Source organism: Gadus chalcogrammus, chromosome 5 (assembly GCF_026213295.1).
Source record: "Gadus chalcogrammus isolate NIFS_2021 chromosome 5, NIFS_Gcha_1.0, whole genome shotgun sequence".
Classification (NCBI taxonomy): domain Eukaryota; kingdom Metazoa; phylum Chordata; class Actinopteri; order Gadiformes; family Gadidae; genus Gadus; species Gadus chalcogrammus.
This window is the reverse complement of record NC_079416.1, coordinates 23,058,190-23,080,107: the sequence shown is the minus strand read 5'-3', so window position 1 is coordinate 23,080,107 and position 21,918 is coordinate 23,058,190. Positions and strand designations below refer to the sequence as shown.

General features: G+C 46.0%; 1 protein-coding gene across 1 annotated transcript; it reads right to left on the bottom strand.

Moving 5' to 3' along the window:
• Nucleotides 1-1,656: 1,656 nt before the first annotated feature.
• Nucleotides 1,657-4,693, bottom strand: LOC130382201 (BOLA class I histocompatibility antigen, alpha chain BL3-7-like). Its single transcript, XM_056589810.1, has 3 exons — nucleotides 4,690-4,693; nucleotides 3,439-3,756; nucleotides 1,657-2,499 (listed from the first exon to the last, which is right to left on the bottom strand). The coding sequence occupies exons 1-3, from the start codon at nucleotides 4,691-4,693 to the stop codon at nucleotides 2,381-2,383; spliced, it is 441 nt and encodes a 146-aa protein (XP_056445785.1). The 3' UTR covers nucleotides 1,657-2,380.
• Nucleotides 4,694-21,918: the final 17,225 nt, after the last annotated feature.

Genomic DNA, 21,918 nt, shown 5'->3' with positions numbered 1-21,918 from the left:
ACACAGTCCTTCACACAAGAGTTGAATTCAAACCCAGCGACCCTCACGCACTCCTGCATAAAGTAACAACATGATCTATTGAGTCTGTGAGTGAGTGAGTGAGTGAGTGAGTGAGTGAGTGAGAGAGAGACTTTGCGTGTGTGTGTGTGTGTGTGCGTGTGCGCGCGAGAGAGAGAGAGTTTGTGTGTGTGCAGTATGCTTGTTTTGTGCCAGAGGAGTCAAAGGAAAGTGAAAGTCAGAGAGACTCTCCTGCTCTACTGCGTCCTGATATCAGATGTTTCATGCTGACCGACCACACACACACACACACACACACACTGGGACGATTTAAGAGTGAAGTTTGTGCGTAACCATGGACACCGTGGGCAGTGAGGCTCTCGTATCTCTGGAATCTCCCGCCAGTTAATAAATGTTTTTGTGAATGTATATGTATCACATTGCTTCTCAGTTTTTATAACTTTATATTATATTTCTGTATTATTAATTTCAGTATTTTTTAATTCAATTTCATATTAGTTTAAAATCAATTAGAGTATCTACTTGTCAATTTAATCGTAAGGATTAACCTATAACCTAACAACCTTTAATAATAAACCTAACCTCTCAACAAAGTATATGTATACTGTGTATATATAATGATGTATAATGCAATATATTATGTATGCATATAATAATACAAATTACAAAAACAAATTGTGGTTGTGGTCAGACGCCAGTAGTTTCTGCCCTACTGAAATTTAGGGTCACTGCACGCTACTGACTAAGGGGGGTACGATAGGACCAATCAGCACTCAGGGAAGTACGATAGGACCAATCAGCATTAAGGGAGGTACGATAGAAACTCGTATGTTCCGACGCAGCTGAGAACTTACAGAAAGGTCTGTTTGCAGCATCACATGACCACAGAGAGGTCTGTAGCATCACATGACCACAGAGAGGTCTGTAGCATCACATGACCACAGAGAGGTCTGTAGCATCACATGACCACAGAGAGGTCTGTAGCATCACATGACCACAGAGAGGTCTGCAGCATCACATGACCACAGAGGTCTGTAGCATCACATGACCACAGAGAGGTCTGTAGCATCACATGACCAGAGAGGTCAGTAGCATCACATGACCACAGAGAGGTCTGTAGCGTCACATGACCACAGAGAGGTCTGTAGCATCACATGACCACAGAGAGGTCTGTAGCATCACATGACCACAGAGAGGTCTGCAGCATCACATGACCACAGAGAGGTCTGTAGCATCACATGACCACAGAGAGGTCTGGAGCATCACATGACCACAGAGAGGTCTGTAGCATCACATGACCACAGAGAGGTCTGGAGCATCACATGACCACAGAGAGGTCTGTAGCATCACATGACCACAGAGAGGTGGTGGGACATAAAACACAGTCTTGGATAAAGTGGAGAAGATTCCGTTAAGCCTGTAAAATGAGCCCTGAAGAGTTAGAGTCTACCACAACATGAAATAAGCAGACTGGAATTGGGAGTTGGAAACTTTATTGACAGCAAAAAGAAAAAAACAGCTTGTAATATATTAATTATAAATCCCACAAAACCAGTGTGTTCCAGCAACTCTAAAATATTTTCCAAAAAGACTGATGTGATGATGATTATTTTATATATATATATATATATATATATATATATATATATATATATATATAGTAATAAAGAAGGATTAATTAGGGCCAAGGACAGTCTGAATCAACGGTCTGGATTACGGCCCCTTAATAATCCTAATAATATCATATTAAACATCTTAAACATTATAAACCCACACGTTAAACCAACGTTATGCGGTGAGCAACCGCATCCTAACTAAGATGGCCGCTCATGAGGGAGATCATGTTGCCATGGTTTCAAAGAATCAGTTACAGATCGGCGAGTCAACCAATGACTCATCAAATTATCAAATGCACAACTTAATGGAATATGACAGTGATTTTAGTTGGTAATAATCACTTAGTTATACTGTAATAAGAGTAGATAATGATTTCATTTATTTAAGCTTTCTTAGGGATTAATTGTTGTTTTCCAGATCAAAGGGAGTCAGAGTGTTGTCGTTGAGTCTGAGGCGATCTGAGCCCCACGCCTGATGGTCAGGATTATGAATGATGATCAATCCTCCAACGAGAAGCCTCTTCATCATTCAGCTCTAAACACCAGGGGAGCACAGGTCAGCTCCAACCATCTATCAGCACCTCACTGCTCACTACCTCATCATGAGCCCACAGCATGATAGGGCTTTCACGATATTACTATCACTGATGAATACTGTTATAATATTACTATGACTGATGAATAGGTACTGTTATAATATTACTATCACTGTGATAAAGTACAAAACATATTACTGTGATGAAGTACTATATATATTCCTCGCCGTTCCTCTTCCTGTACCAACAGACTCCTGCCAGGACCAGAGCTCCAACCAGGAGGAGGGCCCCCGCCACAGAGCCAGCGATGAGGAAGGGCCCCGGGAGCCCTTCAGGGGAAGAGAGAGCAGGAGATCAGGAGGAGGGCCCCAAGGAGGTGGAGGAGGGCCCCAAGGAGGTGGAGGAGGGGTGGAGGTGAGGTGGAGGTGGAGGTGAGGTGGAGGTGAGGTGGAGGTGAGGTGGAGGTGAGGTGAGGTGGAGGTGAGGTGAGGTGAGGTGAGGTGAGGTGGAGGTGAGGTGAGGTGAGGTGGAGGTAAGGTGAGGTGGAGGTGAGGTGGAGGAGGGGTGGAGGTGAGGTAAGGTGGAGGTAAGGTGAGGTGGAGGTGGAGGTGAGGTGGAGGTGGAGGTGAGGTGGAGGTGAGGTGGAGGTGGAGGTGTGGTGAGGTGGAGGTGAGGTGGAGGTGAGGTGGAGGTAAGGTGAGGTGAGGTGAGGTGGAGGTGAGGTGGAGGTGGAGGTGGAGGTGGAGGTGGAGGTGAGGTGGAGGTGAGGTGAGGTGGAGGTGAGGTGAGGTGGAGGTGAGGTGGAGGTGAGGTGGAGGTGAGGTGGAGGTGAGGTGAGGTGAGGTGAGGTGGAGGTGGAGGTGGAGGTGAGGTGGAGGTAAGGTGAGGTGGAGGTGAGGTGGAGGTGGAGGTGAGGTGAGGTGGAGGTGGAGGTGAGGTGAGGTGGAGGTGGAGGTGAGGTGGAGGTGAGGTGGAGGTGAGGTGAGGTGAGGTGGAGGTGGAGGTGGAGGTGAGGTGAGGTGGAGGTGAGGTGGAGGTGAGGTGAGGTGGAGGTGAGGTGAGGTGGAGGTGGAGGTGAGGTGGAGGTGAGGTGGAGGTAAGGTGAGGTGAGGTGGAGGTGGAGGTGAGGTGAGGTGGAGGTGGAGGTGAGGTGGAGGTGGAGGTGAGGTGGAGGTGAGGTGGAGGTGAGGTGGAGGTGAGGTGAGGTGGAGGTGAGGTGAGGTGAGGTGAGGTGGAGGTGGAGGTGGAGGTGGAGGTGTGTCCCCTACCTCCGTCCCTCCCAGTCTTCCCCCAGTTGGTCCTGATGAGGGCGGGGTCCAGGGGGGTGGGGATGTCCTCGATGCCTTTCAGCTGGACCACACACTCGTACCTCCCCCAGTCCTCCTGTGGGACGGCCGTGGGGTCCAGGGCCACGCTGACCTGGAAGGTCCCGTCGTGGTTGGGGAGGACCTCCCCGGGGTCCACCTGCTCATGGAGCTCCTGGCCGTCTCTCCTCCAGAACACCACCACCCTGTCAGGGTAGAAGCCTGTAGCATGGCACACCACTGGGGAGGAGGGGGTCCTCTGGAGCAGAGACACCCGCGGACGCTCTGGAGGGGGGGGGGGGGAGAGGGAGAGAGGGGTGGGGGGAGAGAGTGGGGGGAGGGAGAGGGGGATGGGGGAGGGAGAGAGAGAGAGACAGAGACAGAGTCCGGTCGTCTGTCTGTGGTTTCTTTCTACAACCGACACAGAGCCCCCCCCCCCCCCCCCCCTCAACCAAAACCCAGGGAGGAGGTCCCAGAATAATATCAGAACAACATTTGTTGCTCAATTTTTAATTTGTGATTAATATCTTATTATTCTTAAGGCACTGATGGAAGCATTAATCACTAATAAAACAAGAAATCATCGGCTGAACACACGAGAACATTCAGTTGGATCCACTGAGTTGTTTATTGCAATTATGCTTCTCTAACAAATGAGACAGAAAAATAGTCCCTTACATGTACGCAATAAACACAAGGACTAAAACAATAGAAGCAGCAGACTTTACAAATCATCAACAGGTGTGCACGTATCTTTAATAACTGAACATGTTCTGCAGCCACTTGGTTCCAAACGGAACCCAAAAAAATCAAGATTCAGCCTAAAGTAATTTACAACATGCAACATTATCCCATAGACCTCTTGGTTATTAAGAATAAAACATAAAATCTGCTTTAAATCAGGTTGCAAATCAGGATTATGACAACAATTATGATATAAGAGCCCTTAAGACCAAAACTGGTGAAGTCTGAAAATATACAAAGATGAACCATCAATAGGTATTTTATGTACATTACAAATAATAAATTATGGGAGATCTTAAAAGTATTTTCATGGTTTATCATGCTATACTTTAAAGAACAGACAGACAGACAGACAGACAGACAGACAGACAGACAGACAGACAGACAGACAGACAGACAGACAGACAGAGAGACAGACAGACAGACAGACAGACAGACACAATGTAATTGTGTGTAAACACAGACACTGACTCATCAGTCCTCTCTGTGCGTGCCTGCGTGTGTGTGCGGGTGTGTGTGTGTCCTCCTCCCCCGCGCCCGTTTTCTTTTTCTATAACCGACGCCGGGCCCCCCCCCCCTCTACCGCTGAGGGATCACAGAGACACTGCCCTCCACTACCCAGACCCCCGGGAGGAGGTCCTCCTGGGTGAAGGAGGACCAGAAGGTGTGGAGGTGTGTCAGTGTGTCTGGGGACCCTCCTCCACCTGGGGACACTTCGTAGTAGGACAGAGAGCCAGCAGGCCGGTCCAGATACACTCCTACTCTGGTGGAGCCAGCGGGGCGGAGAGGGAGGTATGTCTCTGTACCGTTGTACCGGGCAGAGTAACAATCATCAAAACAAAAAAGACTCCAGGACTTGTTGTTCTCTCCAAGCCTGCTGTCACCACCCTCTCCTCTCCTTGTGATTCCTCTGTATGTCACTCCTATCCTAACCACTCCTTCCCACTCTACCTCCCAGTAACAGCGGCCAGTCAGAGCCTCTCTACCCAACACCTGGTGCAGGGAGTCAAATCTGTCTGGGTGATCCGGATACGACTGGTCCTCTCCAACCTCCGTCACCTTCCTGTTGTCCTCAGACAGAGAGAGGTCTCTGTGGGCCGTGTTGGGGTCCAGTGTGAGGTCACAGGCATCTGAGGGAGAACCAGACATGATGAGCTGCTGAACCGCTCTTCATCCTCATCACAAGTACTGTTCTCCTGCGCTTTATGTACATTAGGGCTGTCAACGAATATTCGAAGTTCGAATATTCGTTCGAAATGTATCCAAAAACGCGAATTCGAACGTGAAAATTAATATTCAAATGTGAAAAAACACTCCCGCGGTACAAGCGCCTCTATCTGCTTTGTGAATGAGCCTCTGTCTGTTCGCGATGTCCCTCATAATATTCGAATGTGAAAAAACACTCCCGCGGTACAAGTGTAACAGACTAGTATTGTGAAGAGCGAATGTATTTTATCCCCTCGGGGTTTCCGTACTTGGATATAGGTATCCCAGCTCTCACGCTGTGACTGGGTGACTTCTGATAGGCACTAAGTAAACGAGACTATTTTCCCTTCCACGCTTGTGTCATTCTTGTCATATAAATATCTAAGTGCCAACGCTCGGTTACACAAGCGCCTATCTGCTTTGTGAGTGAGCCTCTGTCTGTTCGCGATGTCCCTCATAATATTCAAATGTGAAAAAACACTCCCGCGGTACAAGCGCCTAACTGCTTTGTGAATGAGCCTCCGTCTGTTCGCGATGTCCCTCGTTTTAAAGTAAGGAAATGCCCAGCAGGAAGCCGCCGCCCTATATATAGGATATATATATATCCCACTAATTTGAACCATGGTTTTGTCGCATTATTGACATATTGACGGCAACTGCGTAAAATAGGCAACCAGATATTCGAATAGTTCGAATTCGTGATTTTTTCGAATGTCATTTTTGAGCAATTTTGACAGCCCTAATGTACATATACATAGATATGAACACATACATACATATACATATGTACACATTCATAGATACACACACCTCAACAACAACATTATGAACAGATCAACAACAAACATCTCTCCTTGGATCCAGGCTGCTCTTCTTCTTTTTATTCTCTTTCAGACTCTTTTTGTGATCGCTCTCTCTTCTTCTTCAGCCCCCCCCCCCCCCCTCATCCCTCAGCCCCTCAGCCCCTCCCCCCCTCAGCCCCTCCCCCTCACCAACCCCCCTCCCTCTCTCCCCCCCTCAGCCCCCTCACCCCCGCTTCCCCTCCCCCTCACTGCGCCCCTCAGCCCGGTCACACCCCGGTCACACCCCTCCCCCCTCAGCCCCTTCACCCCCCCTCCCCCTCCCCCTCAACCCCCCCCACAGCACCCCCTCCCCCTCACCGGCCCCTCAGCCCGGTCACCGCCCCCCCCCCCCCCCCCCCCCCCCCCCCCCTCAGCCCGGTCACCCCCCCCCCCCCCACACAGCCCCCCCCTCCCTCCTCCCCCTCAACCCCCCAACAGCCCCCCCTCCCCCTCCCCCCCCACAGCCCCCCCTCCCCCTCACCGGCCCCTCAGCCCGGTCACCCCCCCTCCCCCCTCAGCCCGGTCACCCCCCTCCCCCCCCTAGTCCTCCCCCTCAGCCCGGTTGCCCCCCCCTGAATGTAACAATGTAATACCTGCTGGGTTTTATACAAGTAGGTTTAACTGTGATGGTCGACAGTATTAATATACGGAAGATACATGAGGTCAGCCATCATCTTCATTCCCAGTAGGATGTGACCTCACTTCCTGCTGTGTGGATGGACTTTCCGTCTCAATAGTGAGTGTGTGATGTGATGAATCAAACAGACACTTACACTTCTTTAGAGCTGGTTTCAGCCTCCACACTCCACCGTGCTCCACACTGGGGGGGAAACAAAGTGAGAGCAGCATGTTGAAACATTCACCTTCATCATCTGTTGTCTCATCACGTTCTACACAACATGAGTGACAGCTGCCTCTTCAAACCACTTCATCTAGCAGCATGAATCCTAGTAGGAGACTTTGTCCCTGAGTGGTGAGCTGTCCTCTCCATACCTGAGAGTGTCCAGTCTCCAGCGTGGATCCTCCAGTCCAGCAGAGAGCAGCGCAGCTCCAGAGTCTCCTGGGTGATTGTAGCTCAGGTCCAGCTTTCTCAGATGGGAGGGGTTGGAGCTCAGAGCTGAGGCCAGTGAAGCACAGCCTTCCTGTGTGACCAGGCAGCCAGACAAGCTACACACACACACACACACACACACACACACACACACACACACACACACACACACACACACACACACACACACACACACACACACACACACACACACACACACACACACGTAAAATCCTGTGTTTTTCCAGTCTGCCAACCACTTAGTGAAAGTCCTACTCCAAACACAGGTGGCGTTGCCTTGATGACGTAGAAGGTCCTTTTATGAAGCACTTCCTGGTCCATTGAAGGGACCATATTTGTGGATTAAGATAATGAGTACTGGATATTAGGGGGTTACAAAAAAATGTAAACGTTTACACGACCCCTACTTTTTCGTGTACACGGTTAACCGTTTCTTTATTAATTAATGGACCGCAGTCGCGCTATAGGGGGATTATTTGTTTATCGATGCGCGAGCAGAATGATCGCAAAAAATAACTTTTGTTTGACCGGTTGCCGTGGTTATCTCCACGTGGTTCATTTGCAGTTGCGGTGTTAATTAGGATGTTTTCAGCTTACTGTTACATTAAACTGTAATCAGAAAACGCGGTTATATGCTAGTATAGACCCTATAGTATCGGTGGTATAAAGGCTGGGACAGATTTCAAATTATAAATATGTACACTTTATGTTGAAAGTATAGACCGTCGCTATTCCCATTGAAACGAATGGTGCAGTGATTATTCTTCAAAACGAGAGCTGGTAAATTGGGAAAAATGAATTAAACTGTAATCAGACAACGCGGTTATATGCTATAGACCAGTGGTTCTCAATCTTTTTTGAGCAAACCTGAACTTACCCTGATCCTCTGCCCCCCCCCCCCCCCCCCCTATCATTTATTTTTAATAAACTAACAACCCCAGTCACACTCGTGTTACATTGCTTAAAGCTATTAATGCATCGTTTTTCATTGATTTTGCGGTGGTCACTAGTAGCAATGAATGTCCTCTTGAGTCGGTTTTGGTGAAAAAAATATTAAAATAGTCATGACATGCAAATGTCTCACTTCTGATTGGCTAACGGCACTGTCCATCACTGTAATAAACCCAATTAAACTTCCAGAGCGACGAGAGAGAGAGACTAGAGGGACAGAGACAGAGACAGAAACAGTAGAGAGAGAGAGAGAGGCCTCGTCTCCCGTCATCCTTGACCGGGACCACGGCACTCCCGCGACTCCCGCCGTGCCCCGTGAACGAATGAATGAATGGCCCGGGAACCACGGGCACCGCGGCCCGGGCAACTTGGGCACCACGAAAACAGATTGCGCACAGAGGGGGGGGTGTTGGGTTATGTTGCGCAGGGGTTACCAATTTGTTGATATTTTCATCTAGTGTTGAACACTGCACAATGAACAGTGAAGGTAACAAACTCTTAAAAAAGAACGTGAATTTGAACAAGTGAAAAATGAACTAATATATATAATAATATATTTAACTAAACTTGAAGTAACATCTATCAAGTGTAAACATGCACAACACAATATGTCAGTTTGGCGCGTTTGTGAGGCCACAGAATAGGCTACATTTCATTTTAATCAGTGGGAGCCCTGTGCTTGTTTCCCTGCAACAAGAAGGTTCCATCTGGGGGTGATGGAAGACAGTGTTTGTAATGTCTAATCGATTGCAGAATTTTGTTTTAGTTCCAGTCAATGCGGAAAACCCGGCCTTGCATAGGTAAGCCTACGTGGTGGGAAATGGAAGCAACGTTATCAGCGCTTTTACGGATATCTCGGGATATTCCGCTTTGGTTTTGATTAAAAAACCCGCCAGAGAGGTTTGCTCAAACACACTTTTAAGACCACCATCATTTGCTGTTTTGATCTTCCTCCTGCACTGACAAGTGGTTCGGGACATTGACTAATGGGTTGCGGATCCACTCATTCGTTCGCCTTGGAACTTTGGAGGATGGGAAGTGAGGTTCGAATTCCTTTGAAAGCGCAACAAGGTGATCGCGCACCAGCTGCGAGAGAATGGGCCCTGCCTCAGTCTCTCCCAAAATCCCCACTAATGTTTGGAACATATCGAATACTCCCCTGTCCACTCGTTGTCCCCACTAATCAAGCTTGGCTTTAAATGCAGCAATTTTATCTGCCAGTATAAAGACAGTCGTCATTCTCCCCTCTGGAGTGTCAGGTTGAGCTGAGCTCATAGTGTGACACTACTGTTGAACTGAACAAGTGAAGTGAGCTTAAAGGGGACTTATTATACCACCAGGTGTGAGTGTGATTAGCCTTACAAGCCGTTTCGAAAATCGGCCTAATATGACATCACTAGTGGGTGTGTCCACCTAGATCTGTGCTGGATAGATCTATCTACCAGCCTACCCAGTGGACTGAAGTAAACATTGCTCATCTATCCAGCACAGATCTAGGTGGACACACCCACTAGTGATGTCATATTAGGCAGATTTTCGAAACGGCTTGTAAGGCTAATCACACTCACACCTGGTGGTATAATAAGTCCCCTTTAAGCTGCGCGCGCAGCCGCTGAAGCCAATACGTGTTGAGGACGGGACAGACAGACAGTTATGCCTAAGAAAATAAGTTATGACCTTGCCAAAAATGCAAACATGTTATATGCAATCTAACAACTGCATATAGACTTATGGCATGTAAAAGAGTGACAGTATTGCGAAGTAAATTTAGTTTATTAAGTTTGCATGTATTTTGCATGATTATAATTATTTATTTTTTTATATATTCATGTCGTAGCCTACTAACCTACGGCCCGGTTAGGAATGTCCCGCAGCCCGGTACCGGGCCACGGCCCGGTGGTTGAGGATCGCTGCCCTAGAGTATCTGTGGTATAAAGGCTGAGACGAATATCGAATTATAAACATTTAAACATTATGTTGAAAGTATGGACCATCGCTATTCCCATTGAAACAATGGCGCGGCGATTATTATTTTTTTTTTACGGTTTGTCGCTTACTTATTTTTCCTAAATAGTTATGATTTACTAACCGGTTACACGTGTACACGTGTACCCGTGTACACCCCCACTGGATATATTAAGCTTTAAAACACGTTTTGAGTGACAATTGCAAATTTCAAATCATTTTTTTTATATCTTTCCAGAGACCCTATAAAATGTTTCTGATGAGGCTTTCAGGGGGTCTGAGGTGTCCAACTAGGGGTAAGACCCTTCAAAGACCCCTGATGCTGAGGCGCTGGCGGTAAAAACTGAAAAATACCCCCTATGCAATCAAAACATTAAAAACTTATTAAAAGTGAGTGAATCTGTTCACATGTATGGACACAGATGGATGGTACGTGACCAAGGACATTCTCAAGTCTAATAAAGGGCTCCGACCACATTTGTTAGGGTGCCACCCAATTAAAAAGTTATTGGCACCAGTAGAAAATGTGCCTAACCCCTGAGAGGACATATTCTACTGAATAATTTAGACCCGTTAACCCTAACCCGGTAAATCTGCTCAATGTCCTCTGATGTAGAACTTGTGGTGTAACTGTTTGAGATATTGAGTGAAACTGACTTGAGAGTTTCCAGTCTACAGTGTGGACTCCCCAGTCCAGCAGAGAGCAGCTTCACTCCTGAATCCTGCAGATCGTTGGAACTCACGTCCAGCTCTCTCAGACTACAGGAGTTGGAGCTGAGAACTGAGGCCAGAGCTTCACAGCATCTCTCTGACAGATGGCAGGCATTCATCCTTCAAACAAACAATAAAAAAAAAAAAACATGTTAGGAACAGTGATGCATTTCTTGTTTGAAATTTGTCATAAGACATGTTTTATTAGTTTAATTAAATTTCAATACAGTAGATCTTGATCAAAATATGACTTACTTAGAGTTCAGATAACTAAATATTTAACATAACTCCTGAAAATGTCCATAAAAAGAGGCAGTTCTGACTTCCGGTATGCTAATGAGACGATAGGTAGCAAACGAAAGGCGCTCGCGACCAATTGAGCAAAGAAACAAAAAAGAAAACTAAAGCTACAACTTGAACTTTGAATAATATAGATCATGAGTATTTCTCAAAGTGGAAAGGTACAAGAGAAAAAGAAGAAAGCAGACGGGAGATATGCACAACGAGGTAGAGGCGAACAGGTGCTCCGGGCTAGCGCAGAGGTAGCTAGCAATCCCGACCAACCTAGCTGGGTGTCTGAGCTACAGGCTAGCTTACAGGCTGGTCTGAACAAGTGAAGTGAGCTTAGGCTGCGCGTGCAGCCGCTGAAGCCAATACGTGTTGAGGACGGGACAGACAGACAGTTATGCCTAAGAAAAGAACTTATAACCTTGCCAAAAATGCAAACATGTTATATGCAATCTAACTACTGCATATAGACTTATGGCATGTAAAAGAGTGACAGTATTGCGAAGTAAATTGAATTTATTAAGTGTGCATGTATTTTGCATTATTTTTTTTCGTTTCTTTTTTATTTATTTTATTTATTCATGTCGTAGCCTACTAACCTACGGCCCGGTTAGGAATGTCCCGCAGCCCGGTACCGGGCCACGGCCCGGTGGTTGGGGACCGCTGCCCTAGAGTATCTGTTGTATAAAGGCTGAGACGAATATCGAATTATAAATAAGTAAACTTTATGTTGAAAGTATGGACCGTCGCGATTCCCATTGAAACAATGGCGCGGTGATTATTAATTTATTTTTACGGTTTTTCGCTTACTTATTTTTCCTAAATAGTTATGATTTACTAACAAGTTACACATGTACACGTGTACCCGTGCACACCCCCACTGGATATATTAAGCTTTAAAACACGTTTTGAGTGACAATTGCAAGTTTCAAATCATTTTTTTTATATCTTTCCAGAGACCCTCTAAGATGTTTCTGTTGAGGCTTTCAGGGGGTCTGAGGTGTCCAACTAGGGGTAAGACCCTCCAAAGACCCCATGTACTTCACCCTGCTCTAAACTATCACCGTCCCGTATACGGGGGACAGTGGGGGGGCAATATAATTATATTTTGAGCTCATTTTTATTTTTATAATTGATAGGTGGCAGGAATATGGATGTATTACAATATCCACCTAATCAAAAGGTGTTCCATCTCCAATGATACAAAATCACGGATGTGGTCATCACAGGTACTGAGTTATAAGATGAGTTATATAACCGTCCTCTGATGTGGAACTTGTGGTGTAACTGTTTGACCATTGAGTAAAACTGACCTGAGAGTTTCCAGTGTACAGTGTGGACTCCCCAGTCCAGCAGAGAGCAGCTTCACTCCGGAATCCTGCAGATCGTTGGAACTCACGTCCAGCTCTGTCAGACTACAGGAGTTGGAGCTGAGAACTGAGGCCAGAGCTTCACAGCATCTCTCTGACAGATGACAGCCATTCAGCCTGCACACACAAAACACAATATGTTAGGGACTGTGATTAGAATGACCCACATCTTTTACTTTAAACATAATGGAGGCTGTGTGTAGCAACCAATAATGTTATAGTGGCCAATTAAGTAATAAATGCCAATAACATAAAAATGTAAATGTAATAAAGCCAATAACTTAATAACTTGCTGAGCCAATACCGTCATAACTTATTACGTTATTGGCTGCTTACTATTATTATAACAGAACCCTAAGAGTAACGTATAAATCCAAATTCCCTCTTTGCTCCTTTAAGGCATCCTCTGGAGGGGGTATGAGGGTGGAGGGGTAACTGTTAGGTCAGATATTTAAGCGTTTGATGCAAGATGCAATAATAAGGTTAAGTGTGACAAATTCTCTCCAGAAATTGAAAATAAAATAAAGAGATACCTAATTTATGCAATAAATTAGGTATCATCATCATGACGATGATGATGATACCTAATTTATTGCATTATTGGCTCAGTTATTACATTTTCTAAATATTTTTTATACAAGGCCAATAACGTAGTAACCAGCCAATAACGGAATAAATTATAACATTGTTGGCTAAAAGTTATAAAAGCTTTAATAAGATATGTTTTATTAATTGAACTACATTAGATCCTTAAATGTTAATTTAATAATTTGCGTAACTTTTACTTTTAACGTAAGTTATTGTCTTCCATCTTTATTAGAAAAGTGGGTTAGTGGGTTTATTGTAATACATGTTATAAGTGAACCTACAGATATGTTTTGTTAGTTATAACTTATATATTCTACTATCAGGTATATTGTGTTGTGTATTGTCATACATTATTATAAGTAAACCTACAGTGATCTTTTGGAGGCTTTGATCACTGGCAGCAGCATCAGAAAACCCTCCTCTGAAGCTTTGTATTTCTTCAGGTCAAACATGTCCAGTTCCTCTTCTGATGTCAGTAAGATGAAGACCAGAGCTGACCACTGAGCAGGAGAGACATGCGTTTCGAAGAGACTTCCTGATGTCAGGGACTGTTGGATCTCCTCCACTAGAGAACGGTCGTTCAGCTCATTCAGACAGTGAAACAGATTGATGCTTCTCTCTGGAGAGAGATTACCATCTAACTTATGCTTGATGTAAGACACTGTTCCCTTGTTGGTCTGTGAGCTACTTCTTGTCTGTCCCAGCAGACCTCGTAGGAGAATCTGATTGGTCTCCAGAGAGAGGCCCAGGAGGAAGCGGAGGAACAAGTCCAGGTGTCCGTTCTCACTCTGTAAGGCCTTGTCCACAGCACTCTGGTAGAGGAGGAGTTCATCTTCACTGGAGGTTGGTGGTTCTTCTGAGAGCAGATTGACACCATTGTGGATGAAGGACCAAAAGACATAAAGAGCAGCCAGAAACTCCTGGAGGCTCAGATGGACAAAGCAGAACACCTTGTCCTGGTACAGCCCACACTCCTCTTTAAAGATCTGGGTGAACACTCCTGAGTACACTGAGGCTGCTCTGATATCAATGTCACACTTTACCAGGTCTGCCTCGTAGAAGATCAGGTTGCCACTCTCCAGCTGGTTAAAAGCCAGTTTTCCCAGAGATACAATGATCTCCCTGCTCTGTGCAGTCCAGTTTGTGTCTGTTTCAGTTAACAAACGATACTTCCTGTCCCCCTGTATGGACTGAACCCTCAGGAAATTGCTGTACATCTGAGTAACGGTCTTGGGCGTCTCTTCTCCTATCTGGGATGTTTTGAAGAAGTCCTCCAGGACTGTAACAGTGATCCAACAGAATACTGGGATGTGACACATGATGTGGAGGCTTCGTGATTTCTTGACGTGGGTGATGATTGTGCTGGCCAGCGTCTCATCTTTGAATCTCTTCCTGAAGTAGTCCTCCTTCTGTTGGTCGGTGAACCCTCTCACCTCTGTCACCATGTCAACACAATGAGCAGGGATCTTATTGGCTGCCGCAGGGCGTGTGGTTATCCAGACGCAAGCAGAGGGAAGCAGGTGGCCCCTGATGAGGTTTGTCAGCAGCATGTCCACCGAGGTGGACTTTGTGACATCATTCCATATCTTGTTGTTCTGGAAGTCCAGAGGAAGTCGACACTCATCCAGTCCATCCAAGATGAAGACAACTTGGAACCGGTCGTATCTGCAGATTCCTGCTTCTTTGGTCTCAATAAAGAAGTGATTAAGAAGTTCCACCAAGCTAAATTGTTCTCCTTTCAGTAAATTCAGCTCTCTGAAAGTGAGGAGAAATGTAAAGTGTATGTCGTGGTTGGCTTGTTCTTCAGCCCAGTCCAGGATGAACTTGTGTGTTAAGATGGTTTTACCAATACCGGCCACTCCAGTTGTCATTATTGTCCTGATTGGTTGATCGTGTCCAGGTAAGGGTTTAAAGAGGTCGGCACATTTGATTGGTGTTCCTTCATTGGCTGGTTTCCTGGAAGCGGTTTCAATCCGTCTGACCTCATGTTCCTTGTTGACCTCTCCACTGCCTCTCTCTGTGATGAAGATCTCTGTGTAGAACTCATTCAGAGGTGTTGAATGACCTGCTTTAGCGATTCCCTCAAACACACACGAGAAATTTTTCTTCAAATGAGACTTGATTTTATGTTGGCACTCGACAGCAGCAGCTCCTAAATGAGAAAAAAACATTAGACATCAGTTAGTGGACGGTGGCATCAGTTGGAACATGTCAATATTTCCTGTTGAATTATCAATTTCATGATATTTAGTGGCTTCATTACTTGTGGTCAGAAAAGCTGGTTGTGACAGACTGCATGTTACAGAGTCAAATTGTTCAGGAATTTTCGTTTTTCCACAGCAATATGATTGGTCGAATGATAATACTAATGATAATGAATTAGTGTAAAATGAAATGCTGATATAACAAGATAGTGTTGCATCTCTTCCACTGAGTTATTCTGCTGTTGATCTGCAGCTTATGTTTAATATTATTATTAATAATTATAATAATTACATTGAATAACATTTTATTTCAAGGCGCCTTTCATGACAACCAAGTTCGTCTTACAATTCATAAAACAATCTAGGGTCAAAAACAGCAAGAGCTGCATCGCCAACAGCATGATCAAAACAAGACATAAGACCCATGTAGGAGGGGGTAAGAACAGCAGTGAGGGGACCCAGGTAGGAGGGGGTAAGAACAGTGAGGAGACCCAGGTAGGAGGGGGTAAGAACAGTGAGGAGACCCAGGTAGGAGGGGGTAAGAACAGTGAGGAGACCCAGGTAGGAGGGGGTAAGAACAGTGAGGAGACCCAGGTAGGAGGGGGTAAGAACAGCAGTGAGGAGACCCAGGTAGGGGGGGGTAAGAACAGTGAGGAGACCCAGGTAGGAGGGGGTAAGAACAGCAGTGAGGAGACCCAGGTAGGAGGGGGTAAGAACAGCAGTGAGGAGACCCAGGTAGGAGGGGGTAAGAACAGCAGTGAGGAGACCCAGGTAGGAGGGGGTAAGAACAGTGAGGAGACCCAGGTAGGAGGGGGTAAGAACAGCAGTGAGGAGACCCAGGTAGGAGGGGGTAAGAACAGTGAGGAGACCCAGGTAGGAGGGGGTAAGAACAGCAGTGAGGAGACCCAGGTAGGAGGGGGTAAGAACAGTGAGGAGACCCAGGTAGGAGGGGGTAAGAACAGCAGTGAGGAGACCCAGGTAGGAGGGGGTAAGAACAGTGAGGAGACCCAGGTAGGAGGGGGTAAGAACAGTGAGGAGACCCAGGTAGGAGGGGGTAAGAACAGCAGTGAGGAGACCCAGATAGGAGGGGGTAAGAACAGTGAGGAGACCCAGGTAGGAGGGGGTAAGAACAGTGAGGAGACCCAGGTAGGAGGGGGTAAGAACAGTGAGGAGACCCAGGTAGGAGGGGTAAGAACAGTAGCCCAACGGGGATACGAGGGGAACCCCCAGTAGGGGGTCATTACAGTGAGAAGGCCAGTGGGAACACATGTGTTTTGAGGAGGGATTCAATGTTGTCAGGGTGTCTCTTTCAGTTCAGCTCAGAGCCCTAGCACCCACGGTGCTGAGAGCCCTAGCACCCACGGTGCTGAGAGCCCCAGCACCCACGGTGCTCAGAGCCCTAGCACCCACGGTGCTGAGAGCCCTAGCACCCAAGGTGCTGTGGCGGGAGGTCAGGACGGTGAAGACCAGCTGAGGATGACGAAGGGAGCGGCAGGGCCTGTCCTCCTGGAGGAGGTCGGGGAGATAAGTGGGGGCCACGTTGTGGGGGGCTTTGTCAGTGAGCAGAAGGGTTTAAAGGTCAGTCCGGTGTTGGCAGGGAGCCAGTGTAGTTAAACGAGAATGGGGTTGATGTGGTCGGGGGATTTGGTGCTGGTAATGATGATGTTTAACATTCTTTAACCTGAGACCCCCACCATTACCCTACATATCCGGATCAAACCATTTAACCTGATACCCCACAACAACCCTACATACTGGATCAAACCATTTAACACCACGTTGAAGTTTGAAATGTATAAGTCTCACATTATGTAATTTAGTCAGAAGAGAACAAATAATAATCTCCTATTGCTCTTCAAAATGTGTATTTCTTCTCTGTTTTCAAAATAAGAGCCTCTTACCGCCCCACAGTGTGTCGGCCAGTTCCTCCTGGTTCATCTCCATCAGGCAGAGCTTTGTGATGTCCACCACTCCCTCTATGGCGCGCCTCCTCTGCTCCTCCTTCTTATCATCCACCTCCTCCCCCTCCACTCTCTGACCCTCTGAGCATTGTGGGTAATCTGAGAAGAGATCCCTCCAGAGCTTCTTCAGCTCCTTGTCTAGAAAAGCGTGTGCGTTCTCCTCAGCCCTCTGGAACAGAACAAACATCAAGGAGAACTTTACTCTGAACTCACTGAGGACATCAGAAGCATCTTTCCTGGATTCACGTCCCGCTGGACAAGAGATGCTTTCTAATGTTCATGGAGAGCTGAAGTCAAACGTCTCGGTGGACATTTACACACCTTGATCAGCTCTGTTTGATGTTGCAGAGACTGAGCACTGGTAACCTTTGACGTCATCTGGTGTCTTTGGGGAACACACACACACACACACACACACACACACACACACACACACACACACACACACACACACACACACACACACACACACACACACACACACACACACACACACACACACACACACACACACACACTTCTATTTCGCCAGACTTGTAGATGTCAGTATCAGTAGAGACTGATAACAACCAAGTGGTCTGTTTTCATCGTCTGTTTGAACCCCTACCTCTCCTCGCTGGAGGGGCGTCCATCTTTAAAGAACAATGGTACACCCATAGAGCGGTCACTCTTCATGGAGACACAGCTGGGTCCAGGGGAGTCTGTTCTCTGCTGCTGCTCTGGGCTACAAGTTAGGTTGGGCGATAAACCAATTTGATCGATTAACTCGAGTGTGTAGCTCACATCGACTTGTTTAAATGAAAATCGTTTTTCTCTTTTTTCTCTTTTTCTTTTTTTTAAAGGACAGTGCACATTGATTAACATTTCTGTAAATGCGCCAGTGTTAGCCAGCAGGCTAATTTTCAACTGTAGTCCTTTGGCAAGATGTTATACTAGGCACATGGTGGCTGAAAATAAAATAACATATTAAATCACAAAGCAATTGATATACAGTAATAAAACATCTTCAACATCCGCCAACGCTTCCCTCTCAGCTGCCGTAGTTCGGAATGGGCTCAGCCCTCCCCCCGCACAGAGTGGCATTTACCAAAGTGATACACAAACATGGCAGCGAGTGTGACAAGTTGTATACACCAATTTATTCATGTATGTATAATCTATTTTGAGGTAAACATAATTCATTTGAAATATATCTGTGTGGTTTAATAATTTGTCGATCTGTTGGTAATGCCTCGGGGCTCCAGTAGGGGGATCGCGCTCCTCTTCCTCATTCAATACAGAAGAGTGAAGGGAAGAGCTGCGTGTGTGTCTTTCTCATTCTTCTCCCGTTACTATTCCCTTTTTTTTTTAAAGGCAATTACCGTTTGCAAAACACTGTATATTTATGAACACATGTTGAAAGTTTGAATGTTATGTCGGCACTTTATCAGAACTACCTCTTATTATTAGTAATATTTTATGTTTACAGAAATATTTTATGTTATATTTTACATTGTATGTAATGTTACAGGTTACACTGTTTACAATGGCAGGGCCTGCCATAATGCCTTTTTCTGTAAATCGATTTAAATCGGAAATCGGATTTTTTGTGAAAAAATCGGGGATTCTTTTTTTAGGCCATGTCGCCCAGCCCTAGCTACAACACACACACACACACACACACACACACACACACACACACACACACACACACACACACACACACACACACACACACACACACACACACACCGCCAGATTTGTAGATATCTGTAGTCTGAAAACAACCAAGTGGTCTGTTTTCATCGTCTGTTTGAACCCCTACCTCTCCTCTCTGGAGGGACGTCCATCTTTAAAGAACAATGGTACATTCATAGAGCGGTCACTCTTCATGGAGACACAGCTGGGTCCAGGGGAATCTGTTCTCTGCTGCTGCTCTGGGCTACCCCACACACACACACACACACACACACACACACACACACACACACACACACACACACACACACACACACACACACACACACACACACACACACACACACACACACACACACACACACACACACATTTTACTCAGACTAATGATGGAGTCATGATGCATCACTGCTGAGCTCTGAGAGTGACAGCAGTCACAGACAGAGAGATCCTCTTCTTACCTCTTAGCTTTGCTCCGGCGGCCATGTTCCCCAGACAGAGTGGTCTTAGAGGTAGGACCCCCCTCTTCTCTCTCCTTATCCATAGTAGACTGGAGACCTGGACACAAAGAAACCTCATCCATCACTTCAATTGCCTTTTGAACTTTAGCTGTTTATTGAGAGAGAAGATCTTTGTGACTGCTTCACACTAAAGCATTATGGACGTCATAGACCATCGATATGAACCCCACAACATAACCGCACTGCCCTCACTACAGTACAGGTGTGTACAGCAGATGACAGATGAATTATTAAACACCTTGAGACTGTAACTGTGCTTAAACTACAACACAAAAAATATATACAATAGACTTAAAAAAATCATTGCGGTAGGCCTACCATTAAAGTAAAGAAGGTTAGAATAATTTCTCCACTGGACCAAAGTCTGAATTCTGTCACTTTACTGAACCACAGATTCCCTATCTATCAACTGGTGAAGCTCAACACATCGATAGTCAATACGCACAAATATTAACTTTTTTAAATATCAGCACATTGAAAGGACTTCTGTCACGTCCTTATTTTAATTCGGAGTAGCATCAGGACAAACGAATCACTTGAATATTGAACGCAGTGTTCGATTTATCACACGGGTCAGAAAAGCAGTGAAACATGAACCAAGGTTGCATTCTCTACAGTAAACTGTCTTTAGGCCTAATTGATAAGCGATACACGCAGACATATACCGAGATGAGGTCCATATGATATACCAGTAACCTAAAGTCAATATTAACGGTAGTAAGCTGGTTGTTCATTATCATATAAGCCTACATAACCGAAAGACAATATAAAAGGTAGTATACTGTCGGCCTACCTTACCTTATCGTATCTATTCCGGGATTAAAATGCGTCCATACGGTATAAAGTAATGCAAGTATAAATGTAAGGGAAGAAACTGAGGTTAAAGTGTTTATAAAACACTTTAACCTTATACAAGTTAATCAGGTGAAAGGTTTAAAAAGCGGAGAAAGAAAGGCTCCAAGCTGCGACAAACTTATGAGGAAGTGAGCTGAACCGGTTTGACTCTCAGCCGCCCTCTCAGCGCAGGTAACGTGTTTTCGGGGGAGCGCGCGCGCGCACACACACACACACACACACACACACACACACACACACACACACACACACACACACACACACACACACACACACACACACACACACACACACACAGATCACTGAGCCAATTTATGGCAGAAACTCTGATCCTCCAGTCCACTGGGTTACAGCAGAAACTCTGGGACCCGGACCAGGACCCGGATCAGGACCACGACCAGGTCCAGGACACGGACCAGGACTCGGATTGTGGTAGAAATTAACCTTACATTCTATGTTAAACTATGATTATTATTAGACCTACATATCATATATATACTTTAATGGTGGAAAAGAGCTGATCACCTTTAGCCTAGATGTTATGTGCCATGTGACACCAGTGAGTAAGTCCAGTTCATTCCCATCTGATTTGCCATGTGGCACCAGTAAGAGAGTCCAGTCTACTCCCATTTTTGATCTACTCTCTGAAGACAATGCTTACATTCACACGTGTGCATCATCTCTGTTTGTATAAGGATAATATATGTTCTAAGGTCACATTGGGATTCAGAAGACATAAGAGTATGCTGACATCCACACAGTATGACCCTGATGGGAAATTCTATGCACATCAATATTTGATGAAAGTCCAACTTTGTATTGTGTAAGAATTGGGGATATTTGGAGCTGTCCGGGTGTCATTCATTAGTGTGTATTCGCGAATACCATTCGGCTTTATTGTCTCTCGTTTGCGGGTGGCAATAAACTCTCCATCTATACTTGACCTGGACTCCCCGATTCCTCTTGCTTATAGCTAGTTGAAGTGAATTAGATAAGTCGTTATTATTAATGCCACCACAGGATCAGGACCAGGTCCAGGACCCGGACCGGGACCAGGTCCTGATCCGGGTAAGAGTCTCGGTCCGGTTCCCGGTTCGGGTCCTGGTCCAGATCCGGGTCCGTGTCCTGGTCCCGCTAGGGGTCCAGGTCTGGTTCCGGGTCCGGGTCCTGGTCATGGTCCGGGTCCCGGATCTGGACCGGGACCACGACCCGGATCCATGTTGATATCGCTGCGTGGTCTCTGGCTAGACCAGGGGCGATTCTATGTTCTGACTTTTGGGGGTGCTCAGCCCTCAGGAAGCCACAGGGGTATATGAAGTATACAAAGGGGGAGGGATTACGAATATCGTAGATGTGATTCCTGCATTCTGCTGCATTTTAGGGTGACCTGGTGGAGTGTACTTTTGAACAGTCTGCTGATTTATTGTCAGAAAAGCACAGATATTTTGTATGATATGTAATGTATAATACCAATGAATATTTCATCCCA

Bases quoted from the DNA above. Each gene is read 5' to 3' on its own strand.
- LOC130382201 (XM_056589810.1), bottom strand. The intron at 2,500-3,438 runs GTAGGGGACACA...CTTCCCCTGAAG, and splicing joins GAAGACTGGGAGGGACGGAG to GGCTCCCGGGGCCCTTCCTC.